This window comes from Meles meles, chromosome 7 (genome assembly GCF_922984935.1).
Source record: "Meles meles chromosome 7, mMelMel3.1 paternal haplotype, whole genome shotgun sequence".
NCBI lineage: Eukaryota > Metazoa > Chordata > Mammalia > Carnivora > Mustelidae > Meles > Meles meles.
In genome coordinates, this window is record NC_060072.1 from 63,633,838 (window position 1) to 63,649,019 (window position 15,182).

The 15,182-nt window shown below is 37.1% G+C and overlaps 1 protein-coding gene across 3 annotated transcripts in view; it reads left to right on the forward strand.

The window, feature by feature from the left end:
- Nucleotides 1-15,182, forward strand: part of SLCO1C1 (solute carrier organic anion transporter family member 1C1) — a 63,317-nt gene that overhangs the window by 33,172 nt on the left and 14,963 nt on the right. For 2 of the 3 annotated variants that reach the window (XM_046014069.1, XM_046014071.1), the window contains exons 7-10: nt 1,219-1,317; nt 3,046-3,291; nt 4,315-4,479; nt 13,565-13,760. In XM_046014069.1, coding sequence (XP_045870025.1) covers nt 1,219-1,317; nt 3,046-3,291; nt 4,315-4,479; nt 13,565-13,760 — 706 coding nt within the window. The remainder of the gene's footprint in view (nt 1-1,218; nt 1,318-3,045; nt 3,292-4,314; nt 4,480-13,564; nt 13,761-15,182) is intronic. The other variant, XM_046014070.1, reaches the window with a different exon arrangement.

Consider the following 15,182-nt stretch of genomic DNA (forward strand, 5'->3'; position numbering starts at 1 on the left):
TTCCAAGGCCAGGTGCATCTAAGCAGCATTTATTGAGTGCCTCTTATGTCTTGGAAACTAAATTTTTCTCCATTTCACACATCAGCCTTGATTTCTTGGGATTCTGATCTTTTGAGGGCCTGGCCTTCAAGGCATAGAGGACAAGATTTAAATTCACTGAGAGGGACTGCGACCAGCCGTACAGTATAGTTCTGCCCTGGCCATGCGTGCAGAACTCCAGAGGGCTCTCCTTACATCAGGCGAGCTGTAATGAAAAACAGGTTACCTGCTCTAATGGAAAACTGCAGTGTAAGCCAGGACCTGGCACAGAAGCTCCAGCACATGTGCTAGACAGTTTCTCTGGGGACTGGAAGAAAAATTGCAAGCCAAGAGATGCATGCAGGTGTCCGGGTGTCCCTTCCTTGCTCTCTCTCTTCATCTCTTCTCTTCTGGAAAGGATCTGTTAACTGCCATTTACTCTTTTTCTTAAATTAATCTGCCAGGGATACATGTGCGAGAAGTTCTGTGGTGACATGAAAGGCAAATGGGACATACTTTGCAGGGAAGAGCTACCTTTCTGATAACCAGAAACGTGTTTTTTAAGTAATCTGCTCCCGTCTCATATTAATGCGGCCCAGGCTGGTCATGATTGTTCCAAAGAGCACCTCTCTGCACTCCCAGGTCTGACTGGTTGTGTTCAGGGATCTGCATGGCTACCGCTCCCACAGGTGGTCTCACAGGCTCTCTGAATGCATGCACTTTTGCACTAAGGTGGAAAAAATCAATTTTAATGTTAAAAAGACTCTTAACACTTAACCAACCATAAAAAGTTTTTGAAAGACTGTCAAAATAGTATAATTCTGATTTTTTTTTTTTTTTAACCAGTAGGGGAAATCTAATTCTAGGGAGTAAAGTTTTCTCCATTTGGGGGAAATTACCTTCTTCAGAATCTTGGTGTTCTTTCCTTACTAAGAGGCAATTAATGCCTTCCACGTGTTCATTCTTCTTCCAAAGCTGAGAAGGACTTATTTCATGATTCAATAAGGTTGAAAAATGGACAAATTAAGCACAGTTAAGTGAAAAGTTGATGAGATATTTTCAGCTACTAACTGGATCTCACTCCTATTTCTTGTTTAAAAAATTATTAATTTGCAAAAGTGGAGAAATGCCACTTCTTTTTCTTTTTCTTTTCTTTTTCCTTTTTTCTTTTCTTTTCTTTTTTTTTTTTTTTTTGTGCAGGGTGTGTGCAGACGGTTGCAATTATAGGACCGATCTTTGGCTTCCTGCTAGGCTCACTATGTGCCAAACTGTATGTTGATATTGGCTTTGTAAACCTAGGTAAGGAAGTTTATTTTTATTTATTTATTTATTTTAGTCACCGAACATTTTTAATGGGGATGGTGTAGAAAATATCAAATTCCCTTTTTATAAAGTGACAGGATGGCAATCTTTCATAAAATGAAAATGATCCACTGAAAATTGGTCATTGATATAATCACTGCATGCATTAATAAATGGAATATGAAAAATAGGCAGTGGTTAGACCTGGATGACCCATGGTTTGTTATTCAGATGTATCCCTTTCCACTTCTGGTTTGCCACTTCAAATGAATTCCAGCATAGTTAAGACGAAAAACTGTGGCTTCTTGTTGGTTCAGGTGTAGCAACATGACAGTCACATCAGTTGATAATGTATTTTGTAGATTTGCCAGGAAGAGCAAGAATTGAAAGTCTTCTGGCAACCGAAATATGTTCTTTACTATACAGATCTTTTTCAGATGGAGGCATATTAGAGTGAGGCTTACCTTATTCTCTGGGAGAGTGCTTGTGGAGGGAACAAATGGGAGACCTCATCTTTCCACGCTATTAATGTGTTTCTTTCTTGTGAGATGTACCTCCTAGATGTGGACATCACTTTTCTTTCTTTTTTAAGAAGTTCAAGAAAGCAGGTTTCATTTTTTTAAAATTCTGAAACTGCATTTTGAGGTCCACATGTGTTAAAGTTAAATGCAAAACTCTTGCGCCAGCTTTTCTTTTTTATCAAATAAACTGCAAGACTCATGCCAAAAATTTTATTTATTCATTCATTAACCTCATTAGTTTTGCATCTATTCTATCCCAGAGGTTGTTCTACCACAAAATGGTGAATACAATAGTAGTTGAGTGCTTGACTTCCTGAGGTTTTAAAATCCACTCATGGAGGTTGATTCAGATAAGAAAGCATAGGTGTGATGAGTGGTACAGAGAGAAGTTGTTAAGGGGAAGAAATGAAGATGCGATGATGAGCCAGTGTGAACATTTTACCAAGTATAATGTGGCAATTGAGCCTAGTCGTCAAAGGACATGTGTTCAGTTCATTGTTCTCCCAGAGTGCAGAGGAGGTAGATCTATCATAAGTTTTATGGGTTCTTATATAGAAAAGAAAAAAAAAACTTGATTTGGTTCAAAAAAAATCTTCATCACCTCTTACCTTTTTGTCAAATAAGAAATGGTGTCAAAAATAAAGTTTTGATGATGAATAAGATATTGACATTTTATTTATATATACAAATCTTGCTTCTTCAGACCAAGAGGAGCTCTGGAATATTACTAACTGTCATTTAGTGAATAACATTGAGTGTTTTAGACTAGACTGGGACCAGTCTTTCTTTGAGAAAAATCTTGGACATTCAATATGTGGACTAGACGCAAGGGTTGCTGTTGGGGGTAGCCAGCAGAGGGCTTGGAGCCCCCATAATTCTCCCTCATAGGGTGCTTGCTTCCTGTCATGGACCAGGGGTTTCCTCTGCAAAACCCCAGAGTAAGACCCCTTCCCCCAGGATTTAGGCTCTATATTTTAAATCTAAGGAACAAATAAAAGCATCATGTTCCAGAAATAAAGCAGCATGTTTCCTTCAAAAAGCAAGAAGATGATAATGTTCAGACTAGAGAGTTATCATGCATGAATTATTAGGTATTCTTATGATGTGATAGAGCTAATGCTAGGATTTAAAAAAAAAAAAGAGGCTTATTTCAACTCACTGGCTTTGCTGTATATGCAATTTAGCCATCCTCTCTGTCTTTCAGATCACATAACCATTACTCCAAAGGATCCCCAGTGGGTAGGAGCCTGGTGGCTGGGTTACCTAATAGCAGGAACTGTAAGTCTTCTCGCAGCTCTGCCTTTCTTGTGTTTACCAAAAAGTCTTCCGAGACACCGAAGTAAAGAGGATTCCAGTTCCTCCTCTGAGAAATCCAAGTTTATAATGGATGATCATACAGACTACCAAACATCCCCTGGAGAGACATCAAAAATAATGGAAATGGCAAGAGGTGAGCCAGACTCTCCTTGATTTTGAAGCACTTTCAGTTTTCCTGTTGAGACTCTGTAGGGGATCAATATATAATACCCTTCTTTCCCCATCGTTTGTTTAGAAGATTTCAGAAACTATGCAGGACACAAAATTGAAGATTACAAAGTCAGCTTTATTACTGGAGAGTAGATTAAAGAACATGACCCAGAGTTTGGGTAACCTTCGTTGCTGACATTCCCACCCTGACACTACTTCAGGTTAGACCTAGCAATGGCTCCTATCTGGGATTGCTGCTTCACATCAGTCTGGGTGGACAGAAGAGAGTGAATCTTCAGATCTTGTGGCCTTTTAGCAGATGAGATTCAGCCATTTGACAAATGTGTCAGTGCCTTTTTCCCACCCTTGACCAAAGGAGTGAGTGTGATGGGGGGCACAAGGCCAGACATGTTCACGTGAATTCCTTCCACATGGAAAAAGAGTGACCATGAGAACGATGGGTCCCCCTCAGTTGGGCCCAGCAAACAGTATTTACAGAAAATCTCCACATTTCAAACTTTTCAGCTACATCATAGGAAGAAGGGAGAATGCTAAAGTTCATTTCTTAGATTAAGTTCATTAAATTAAATGGAGATAAGGTTCATGTTTCTTTGTGACCATGATGCAAGTTTAAAGAGGGGAGACCAGAAAACTGAAGTTCTCGATGTCCTACCAATGACTTTCAGCTCTGTGGGGAAGGAGTATTCTTGTCTCTCCTTCTACCCATGTCACTGGGAGGAACGTGTTCCTGTCTGACTTCTACCTCTAACTGTAATCTAAATTATATGCCTGTAAAAGCGAGTGCTTGTGTCTCGATATGAACCCGACAGATCTCAGCCTTGATTTAGGCCAGTGCTTCATATCCATAGTGTCTATACGCACCATGCTAGAACCGCTCCTTCTAACTGTGGCAGTGGGACCCGGCCAGCTGTGCCCTGGTGGCAAGGCTGTGTCTTCTGAGTGCGACATGGTCTTTAATTACTCCCATGTTATTTTTGTCTTACAGACTTTCTTCCGTCACTGAAGAATCTCTTTGGAAATCCACTGTACCTGCTGTATTTGTGTGCCAGCACGGTTCAGTTCAATTCTTTGTTTGGAATGGTGACATATAAACCCAAGTACATCGAGCAGCAGTATGGGCAGTCATCCTCCAAAGCCAACTTTGTTATCGGTATGCTCGTCTGTCCTTCACACTCACCAGCAGGCACCATCAGCTGCATCTTGTTAACCCTTAGGCATTTTAGAGAAAACTCTTCTCATATTTAGGCTGAATATGATTTATGGCATTTTAGATATGAAGTCAAAAAGTGAGTGAAACAAATCTATCAGAGTGAAAAAAAATCCAGTTAAAATACTGAGGTTGTCGGTGGTACAACTTTGCAGCAAGAATTATTCACAACTGTAATTGAGTGACCTTAAGAATATTACATAAACTGAACATGCATTTTATTAGGAGATTGTGATACTGGGTATGTGTCTTTCAAGTGTAGCCAAAACTTCCTAACAGTGGCCATTTAACCTGAACCGTTTCTAGGATTATAAAAAAGTGAGTATTCAGAGAGGTTTAAAGGTGCTCGTTGCAAAACAAAGTTTATTTTTGCTCAGCGTTAGACTTTTCTGAGTTCTGGCATTCAGGTTATTTTTAAGGGCTGTGTTTTTAGCAGAGCAGGTCAGTCAATGATGAAAAAGCTATTGAAGGACAAAGAAAAGCATGAAGAAATGAATGAAGAAGAACCAGAATGTGCAAATACATGAACATCATGCTCCTAGTAATTGGATACTTTAAAAACCTGGATTAGCTCCTTTAGTCCATGAGGACATCATTTAATGGTTCTGTTTCAAGGCATAAATATATTCTAGTCCTTTGGACAAATTCCTTAGTAGTAGGAAACTCCAATGATTTAAAAACATTTCTTCATAAAATGTTTTTAAAATTTTCTATGTATCTATCTCTGAAAGAGGCCTCTGAACTTATTTCAGAATATGTAATTATCCTGTAACAATCCTGGGTAATGGGCACTTAACAGATGCTAATTTAATTGACTGTTCAGACTACTCTTCTAAATTATAAATATTAAAGCTATACCATTCAACTTTTGCTTTCAACATCGATTGGTTCAAATTAAGTTAATTGTGTGATTTAATGGTGGAGCTGAAAAAACATCTTAGGTTTTATCCCCCCTAAAACCCCATCCGTGCCAGTCAGTACTTTATACTAACTTTAACAAGAATAGAAGAGAAATAAAAGCTTAGGAGACATTTTTTTTTTCCCTTTTTATTTATTTATTTTTTTTTCAGCGTAACAGTATTCATTCTTTTTGCACAACACCCAGTGCTCCATGCAAAACGTGCCCTCCCCATCACCCACCACCTGTTCCCCCAACCTCCCACCCCTGACCCTTCAAAACCCTCAGGTTGTTTTTCAGAGTCCATAGTCTCTTATGGTTCGCCTCCCCTCCCCAATGTCCATAGCCCGCTCCCCCTCTCCCAATCCCACCTCCCCCCAGCAACCCCCAGTTTGTTTTGTGAGATTAAGAGTCATTTATGGTTTGTCTCCCTCCCAATCCCATCTTGTTTCATTGATTCTTCTCCTATCCCCCTACCCCCCCATGTTGCTTCTCCATGTCCTCATATCAGGGAGATCATATGATAGTTGTCTTTCTCCGATTGACTTATTTCACTAAGCATGATACGCTCTAGTTCCATCCACGTCGTCGCAAATGGCAAGATTTCATTTCTTTTGATGGCTGCATAGTATTCCATTGTGTATATATACCACATCTTCTTGATCCATTCATCTGTTGATGGACATCTAGGTTCTTTCCATAGTCTGGCTATTGTAGACATTGCTGCTATAAACATTCGGGTACACGTGCCCCTTCGGATCACTATGTTTGTATCTTTAGGGTAAATACCCAGTAGTGCAATTGCTGGGTCATAGGGTAGTTCTATTTTCAACATTTTGAGGAACCTCCATGCTGTTTTCCAGAGTGGTTGGACCAGCTTGCATTCCCACCAACAGTGGAGGAAGGGTTCCCCTTTCTCCACATCCTCTCCAGCATCTGTCATTTCCTGACTTGTTAATTTTAGCCATTCTGACTGGTGTGAGGTGATATCTCATTGTGGTTTTGATTTGTATTTCCCTGATGCCGAGTGACGTGGAGCACTTTTTCATGTGTCTGTTGGCCATCTGGATGTCTTCTTTGCAGAAATGTCTGTTCATGTCCTCTGCCCATTTCTTGATTGGATTGTTTGTTCTTTGGGTGTTGAGTTTGCTAAGTTCCTTATAGATTTTGGATACTAGCCCTTTATCTGATATGTCGTTTGCAAATATCTTCTCCCATTCTGTCAGCTGTCTTTTGGTTTTGTTAACTGTTTCCTTAGGAGACATTTTAAAAATTTTATTTCAAAATCTCCTTTGTGTTTATTGAGCTGTAACTTACAAGCACTAGTTAACTCTGCAGCCCCTAAATGTGTAGCTGGGCTGGATAAATGTTTACATGAAAACCTGTGTAGAGACTGCCATCTAGAAAATAGAAAATGTGATTATTTCAGAATCACAGAGGACTCTCTCAAACCTCATCCTACTCCATATGCTTTCCCAGAGCTAATAATTACCCTGAACCCTGCCTGAACCCTGTCATCATAGATGGTTTTTGAACTTTATACAAATGGGATCGTATGCTGTGTACTCTTTTGTATCTAGCTTATTTCAGTCAAGGTGAAATCTATGAGACTCATTCATGTTGTGTATAACAGTTTGATCTTTTTCACTGCTGTGTCATATCCTATCACATGATTATACCACAGTTTGTTCATTTTGTTGTTGGTGGGCATTTGGGTTGTTTTCTGGTGTTAACTAGTATCAATAACACTGCACGATCATTCTATATGTATTTTGGTGGTTGAATACACAATGTTTTTCTTGGCTGCAACTTGGAGCAGAATTGCTGGGTCATGGAAAGTATATATGTTTAGACCCATTAAATATAACCAAAAATTTATAATAGGGTTGTGTAAATTTATACTCACACTAGAAATATAAAAACATTCCAGTTTCTCCGTATCTCTGTCGTACTCACTATTGTCAGTGTTTTTCATTGTAACCATTCTTATGGGGTGTGGAGATATCTTATTATAATTTATTTGCATGTAATTGGTAACTGATGGTGGTGAGCACTTTTTTTGCAGGCTTGTTAATCATTTCAACATTCTCTTTTTGTTGATTATGTTCAAATTGTTTGCCTGTTTCTCTTCAGCTGTCTGTCTCTTACTGATTTGTATGGATAGGTACTTTTTCTTGATACAAGTTCTTTACTGAATATATGTATTATAACTATTTTTTCACAGACTTCAGTTCTTCTTACTCTCCTAGTGGTGAGCTTCATATTTTTTTTATTAACATATAATGTATTATTAGCTCCAGGAGTACAGGTCTGTGAATCACCAGGTTTACACACTTCACAGCACTCACCATAACACATACCCTCCCCAATATCCATAACCCCACCACCCTCTCCCTAAACCCCTACACCTGGCAACCTGTTTCATAGTTTTAAACAAGTCCATTTTCCAATCTTTTCCTTCTCATTAGTGCTATTTTAAGCCTGTTTCAAGAAATTGTCAAACCTGAAGGCCATGAAAATGTTTTCCTAATATTTCTGCTAGTAGCCCAAGTGCTTTAACTTTCACAGTTAGGTTATAATACATTTCAGACAGTGAATTGTTTTTAAATATTTTATTTATTTATTTATTTGAGAGAGAGAGAACACAAGCAGAGGGACGGGCAGAGGGAGAGGGAGAAGCAGATTCCCCGCTGAGCAGGGAGCCAGATATGGGGTTTGATCCCAACACCCTGGGATCATGACCCCAGTGGAAGGCAGATGCTTAACTGATTGAGCTACCCAGACGCTGCTGGTTAAAATACATTTCAGTGTTTTTTTATATAATGTGAAAAATGTCAAGGTTCTTTTATCAAAATGAAAAGCCATCTTTTCCCCATGAATTTCAATGAAGTGACACATCTTTAAGTGTACATTCATTTCTTATTATTCAACATGTGCATAACACTTAGAGTTTGAGGGCATTTGATTTTGGTGTCACTAGAATGATAAATACATTTTTTTATTTCAAATTGAAAACATTTATTTCATAAAGGAAAATTAAGAACATTGTTTGGGAAAAGATATAATAGAAAATGAGATGGTATGTAATCTCATTCCTTTATTGGGTAGATAATAAATGAAATACTTTTGCTATAAAATTATTCTTAAGAAAAATTAGCACAGATGAAGGAGCTTAAAATTCTGAGATATTCAATGGTCTACCTAATTGCATACATGCATTATAATGTAGCCAGGAATAAAATTATTTCCCCTGAGCTATATTTCTTCTCTGGACATAATCATTTTGGAAAACTGACAAGAAGAATCTAATAATTGTTTTTTAAGTTGTGGACAGTTGATTTCTTTCAACCATAATCCCCTGTACACTCATATGGTCCCTGAGATCCAAGCTCATCATCAGAATTTTTTAACTCATCTATCAAAGTTTACCTAAGATTCTGATTCTTCATCGTTTCCATCATGTCATGTCTATGGATTATTCAAGTACTTTATGAGAGATAAGTAATAGTGTCTAATTATTTCAATCTTAATAGCTAGGATTCTTCTCTGAATGTATCTGGGTTTCACATTAAGTATGGAAAAAAAAGCAGAGTAAGGGTAAGTGGGAAAATGAGTCAACATCCATAATACTTATTTTGATTATCTTTAGAATGGTGAAAATAGATACATCATTAGATTAAAACAGAGATTAAATAAGACCTAGAAAATGCATTGTAAATGTGTATAGCTGTCATTCAGTAAATACTGTTCTCTCACTTCTTTCTCCTCTTCTATCATACTTCTCTCTTTCCTCCTTCATTTTTCGGGGGGGGGTGTGCTGGGGGAAGTTACAAAGAATGATCCTTTCTGTGATGAAATAAGGGAGAAGCACAAAGAAAGCACATTTCCTCTCTGCTCTCAGAGAAGGCATTTGACATGACATGGCAGAAAGAATAAACAGAAATTTTCCTAGTGTTCAAGGGCCAGTTGTTACAATGTTGATTTATTTTTGCTGTATGTGTTTTGCTATGTTGGCCATATTTCTCAAGTTTGGATTAATATTTTCTCATGTTAACTACTCATTAAAATATAATTTTAATTATTAAAATTATTATTAAAATATAATTTTGCCAAGAAAATTAATGAAAAATAAGAAACAAAAATGTTTCAAATTCAGGGACTAGGAGGCATATGGCAAAATGATCTTGCTTTTTCAAGTGTGTGGGGTTTTTTCCCCCCATTGCAGTTTCCACTGGAAGAAGTTTAGATAGATAGCTTAATTTTTCTCCTTTTTCAAAGCTTCTCCTATCACTGTTAAGTTACGTGAAAATGATCTCAAGTTTTGTTTTCCTTCTTAATACACAGATTGTAATTTTTTAGTCATTTTTCTTAATTTCTTGAAGTTTTTTTTTATTAAATAAAACAATACCTAGTGGACATGATACATTGACATTGATTCTCATTGACAGCAGTGATCCTTTCTCCATTCTTGGAGATGATACACAGACAAATAAGGGAAAGTTATGATAATTATTTGGGGAAAGTTGCTTATAATAGAAAACATTAATTTTTTGTGGCTAAGCTAGCATAGCAAATTAAATATGTGTTATGATATGTTCTAAAATTAGGTCAGGTTATATTAAAAATCTGAGAAATAATGGAAAACAATCTTAGTTTGTGAGAAAAAAAATACTGTTATTATACCTAAGAAAGATGGCTAATTTTACTTCTTTGTCTACATCAAATTGGCTACATGAGTGTGAAAAGTTCCATATATTTAAATCTTCTAACAGTGTAACATTGTGAAGGTCCATTATATATTACAGAATTTTACGTTGCTGGGAGAAAAGCTCTAAAACATCCCAAAGTACTATTATTACTATAACCTATTACCATTTTATTTTAATGGCTAAGGCTATTGTACATTTGTATGGGAATCAGAGTTCCCAAATTATATTAAATTGTGCTGTCAATCTTAAAATATTTATGTTTTTATATATAAACATTTATATTTAATAACTCCTGTTTTGAACAATAACAAAGAATAAGGTCTTCAGCTTGAATGAGTATATGGAAGTAACAACAACATATTCATTCTTAAATTTCTCTTAGCTTTCCTGTTATTTGAGTAAATACATTAAATTCAAAAGACATACATAAAATTAAATTGAAACAAATTGTGGATGCTGGTGTAAATTACAACTGGTATTTCCATTTGGAGTATTTAAATGGTAAGTTTTAAGATCAGCACATTTTATGGTGCGAGTGAAAAGAAGTGTGTAATGAAGAAATCAGTGAAATTTCTACTTCATTAGCTAACTTAAAATGCTTTAGATGAAAGAAGAGAAGCTTTGGGAGGCAAGCAGCACATCTCATTTGATGTTTAGGAAATCTGCTATCAACTCAACTTGGCCCAGCATAGATAGCTTACAGATCCTAGGGAATTTGAAAGGGGGAATCAAGCTGACAGTATATTTGAAATGTACTGCTACTGTTTTTACAGAATCATGTTATAATTCATTTGTCTTGAAATAGGAAAGTAAAATATCCAAGAGAAATGTTATATGTGGATAAACTAAAGTTTAGCCATTTGGCACATTTTTATGGAAGACTACAAGGAGCTCAGGATATGATGGTGAGCACAGTTTTTGCCTTGAAGGTGCTATTGGAAGGTGAGGGGTGCAAACCAGATAAGCTAGCCAGTAATTATAACAAGGACCAAGACTGATGCCTATGGGACCCTGTACGAGGCCAGAGGCAGAGGGAGGAAAGGGGCTTCTGATGACCCAGCTTGTGCACCCTGATATCAGAGATGTCTCTGGAGGCACGATACAGCTGGTGGAGGCTGTGAGAAGTCTCTAGTAGTCTAGAGAACTCTGGGAGAACAAACCTTATCTTGGAGTCAGAAGAAAATCCTCTAGGAAGAGGTATCAATACCTAAATTAAAAGCAAAAGAATAAGGGGTTGTTAAAACATGAAAATGTGGAAACTAGGGTGGCATTGATCAGATGAAGCAAATATCTTGACTAGAAAGGACTGGAGGTAAGAGAGTACATGAAACTTTCTGGAAGTTTTAGGAGAACACAGGCCTCTAAGAGGAGATCAGTCAGGAGAGGATATTCCTGGTTTTTAACATTCTGTACTGAGGGAGCAATGCCCTTAGAATCACCCCATTTTGATTCTCAAGGTCTTCTAGGCTAGATCAGGGTGGGAAAAATTTAGGGAAACCCACACAGCATGAACCTACAAAAGGTATCAAAGGGTATCCTTTGTGCTCTGACTCCATATGTCCCAAGTTTGGATTGGTATTTTACAAAATAAATGAAATTCTAAGCATACTCTCTCAAGGTTTCAATATAGAGGCTAGTTTTCAGAAGATGTGTTTTTTATAAATTGCTTTTGGGAGATAGAATTGAAAGAGAATACGACTCTGCCCTTTTTGTGTAAGTCTTGGGTCTCTGAGAGGGGGATTCGAAGTCAAGTACTGTGAATATGTGTATGTAAAAATAGAGTCTTAAATGTCACACATCAACTCCATGGCAATGCTTAATTCTTGAGAAGGAAAATGGAATCTGGAACAGAGAAGGAATCTGTTTTATATATCTCCATATTTAAAAATCAGAAAAATTGGGAGAATATATTTATTAACTTGGGTCATGAGAAACCAAGTTTATTATATTATTTTCCATTATATCCTCTCTTTGGAAACATAAATAACAATCAGTTTCCTCTTAGTTGACCTTTGGCTCTTTAAGGGGCCCAGGACACATTTATCTCTGCCACTTGCTACAGCCACAAACTTCATTCAGCTTAGCCTGGAAAGAAAAAACTAGCACCTCTTTTTTGTTTCCAACAGTTTTGTGATCTTGCCTCCTTCAAGATGGGATGATCTCTAATATGATCATTTTAATTTTAACATTTACCAATTTAAAATCTAAACAAGAAGTCACCAAAGAGCCTCTTTTCCCACCTTTTCTAACACAGAAATGTTCCACTCCACCCACCCATCCTAATATTTTCATCTTTGTGACTCTAATAGATTGAAATGCAAGTAACAACTTAATTGAGTGATATTTATGTGCCATATATTGTGCTAGGAACTTTTCATGTTAACACCTCAGTACTGTTTTTGCTCCATATTATAGATAAGGTGACAGGTTTATAGAAGTTCAGAGAAATCACCTGCCATTGCAAAGCCATAAAGGTATGGGGCTGAGAGCCAAACCAGGCAGTTAGGTCCCCAGAGTCCAAGCTCTCAAACACTTTGTTGGATCTCTTCTTAGTGCTGTTTTAAAATCACATTTATTTTATTACTCGTGAGATTGCAGATCTGTTTATCAAGAATCCTGTGTCCCAAACTGTCTGGAGGAGAGATGGTATAATGTAATGACTGAAAACATGAAATTTGACATCAGACTCTGTATTGTCGAATCTGGTTTTAACACTTACTAACCATGGCCATGAATAAATTGCTGTCAGAAGTGAAAATAACAATATGGTATCTACTAGGGTTGTGGTAAAGGATAAATGTGAGAGATACATCAAATGCTTACCCAAGTGGCTGATACATTATAAGCAAAAAGTCGTCAACTAATACATTGTTTTGTTGTTGCGGTTTTTAGGGTGGATACCAAACTAAGCAACTAAGAGTCTAAATAAAAATAAATTTGGTTTAGGGCAGAAAAAAAGAACCAAAACAGTGTTTCTGTTCCCTGAATTCCATGTACCTATTATTCTCTTATGCACAAACTTAAAGAACATTAATTTTCACCTAGTTGCCCCTTGATTGTACCTGTTAATCCTGGGATTAGACCAGAAAGACATTGACTCATTGATTAATTTCAGTGTTTATTGAATTTAAACTCTGTGCTAGATATTGTGTTAGGCAGGCTTCTGAGACTCTCAGTTGTGCTATCCTTAATCTATAACCTAGACACTCACAAAATCTCTTGATATGTCAGTGAATAATAGTAAATGAATATTTCTATAACTTAAAATGACCAACCAGTCTAATAAGTTGTCAGCAATTATTATATACCTTTGTATAATCTCTCAGAAAGTTTATGTCGGCACACTCAAATTTCTTTTAGAGATTCACAAAATTATATATATATTTTTGTTTGTTTGTTTGTTTATTTGTTTGTTCTTCAGGACTCATCAACATACCTGCAGTGGCCCTTGGAATATTCTCTGGGGGGATAGTTATGAAAAAGTTCAGGATCAGTGTATATGGAGCTGCAAAACTCTACTTGGGATCGTCTGTTCTTGGGTACCTCCTATTCCTTTCCCTGTTTGCACTGGGCTGTGAAAATTCTGATGTGGCAGGAATAACTGTCTCCTACCAAGGGTAGGTTCACTTATTAAGTAATCTGAGGAGATTGGCTTGCTTAATCAAATTGATTATAGATAGAGCTTCAAAATAAGATAATTTTATTGTAAACATCATAAATATGAGAAAGGAATTATAGTTTTATCATGGAATAGCCGATGGTACGTTGACATGGGAGCTGTTATTGTCACCAAAATTTGTCATCTCCTTTGAATTTGGTTGTCTAAGAGAAATTATTAAAAATGTTAAATCTACATCTTCCTGTATAGGGCAACCTGACAATGGAAAACACAGACCTTGAATCTCACCTCTGTTCATCATTAGTGAAGTGACATTGCATAGGTCATTTAATCTAATCAAACCTCAAATTTTCCATTATATTTTAAAAAAATTTTTTTAAAGATTTTATTTATTTATTTGACAGGGAGAGAGAGCTCACAAGTTGGCAGAGAGGCAGTCAGAGAGAGAGGAAGGGAACCATTCCAGGACTCTGGGATCATGACCTGAGCTGAAGACAGAGGTTTTAACTGACTGAGCCACCCAGGCGCCCCAAATTTTTCCATTTTAAAAATAAGAATACTAACTACCTTGTAAAATTTTATAAGATTTAAGCAAGATAATATACATGGAAATGATTAGTACTTGCCTGGCACAAAAGAGATGTGCCATTTGTAAATAATTGTATTTTTTTTTTCTTTGAACACTTAGATAACTGAAAAGGTCTCTGTGCTACTTTTTGTAGTCTCTGTTGTACTCAAATCCTGTGAAGTTTCAGAAGAGAATGCTATTTCTCATCCTGGTGAACGACACAACAGCTCTGTTTAGCTCTTAGCAGTTGGTCAAGAGAGTATTTATTGATGTTTTCAGACCTGTGCCATCTCGTATGGGATGGATAACTACTTTTCTTAGTTTCCAGGGTCTGTCAATCTTAATACGAAGCTGCATCTTGAAGGAACTACCCTGTCTTTTCCTAGGAAGAGTCCTTGCCATCACTCTACCTCTGAACATGAGTTCCCAGACACAGCTGTCTTCATTCTTCCACCCAACTATGTATTATCTGTTTAAATTAAACATTGAGCCACTACTATATGCCAGGCCTACCACCCTGACTGCACTACCTCACTGCCCAAACTCTGCCTGTGCCCCAAAGGCCAGTGCTCCTGATCTAATGATCTGTCTTCTGTTAGTTCAGCTGCTGCTTAGTTACTGCTTGCTCTCCAGGCTTCTTCCTGTGCTTCCTTCCATACTTACCTGTCTGTCTTGTCTCCATAGTCCAATCTCCATTACCCTCATTAACCCGGTTTCTCCTGCTCTTAATTGAATATCAGTTATACTTTTCACCATCTAAAAGTCCAGGAAAACTCGTGACTGTGAAGTTTATATACTGTTGCTTCTGGGACTTACCAGAATGATGTTAGACTTAACTGAGTGTAGTAGCAT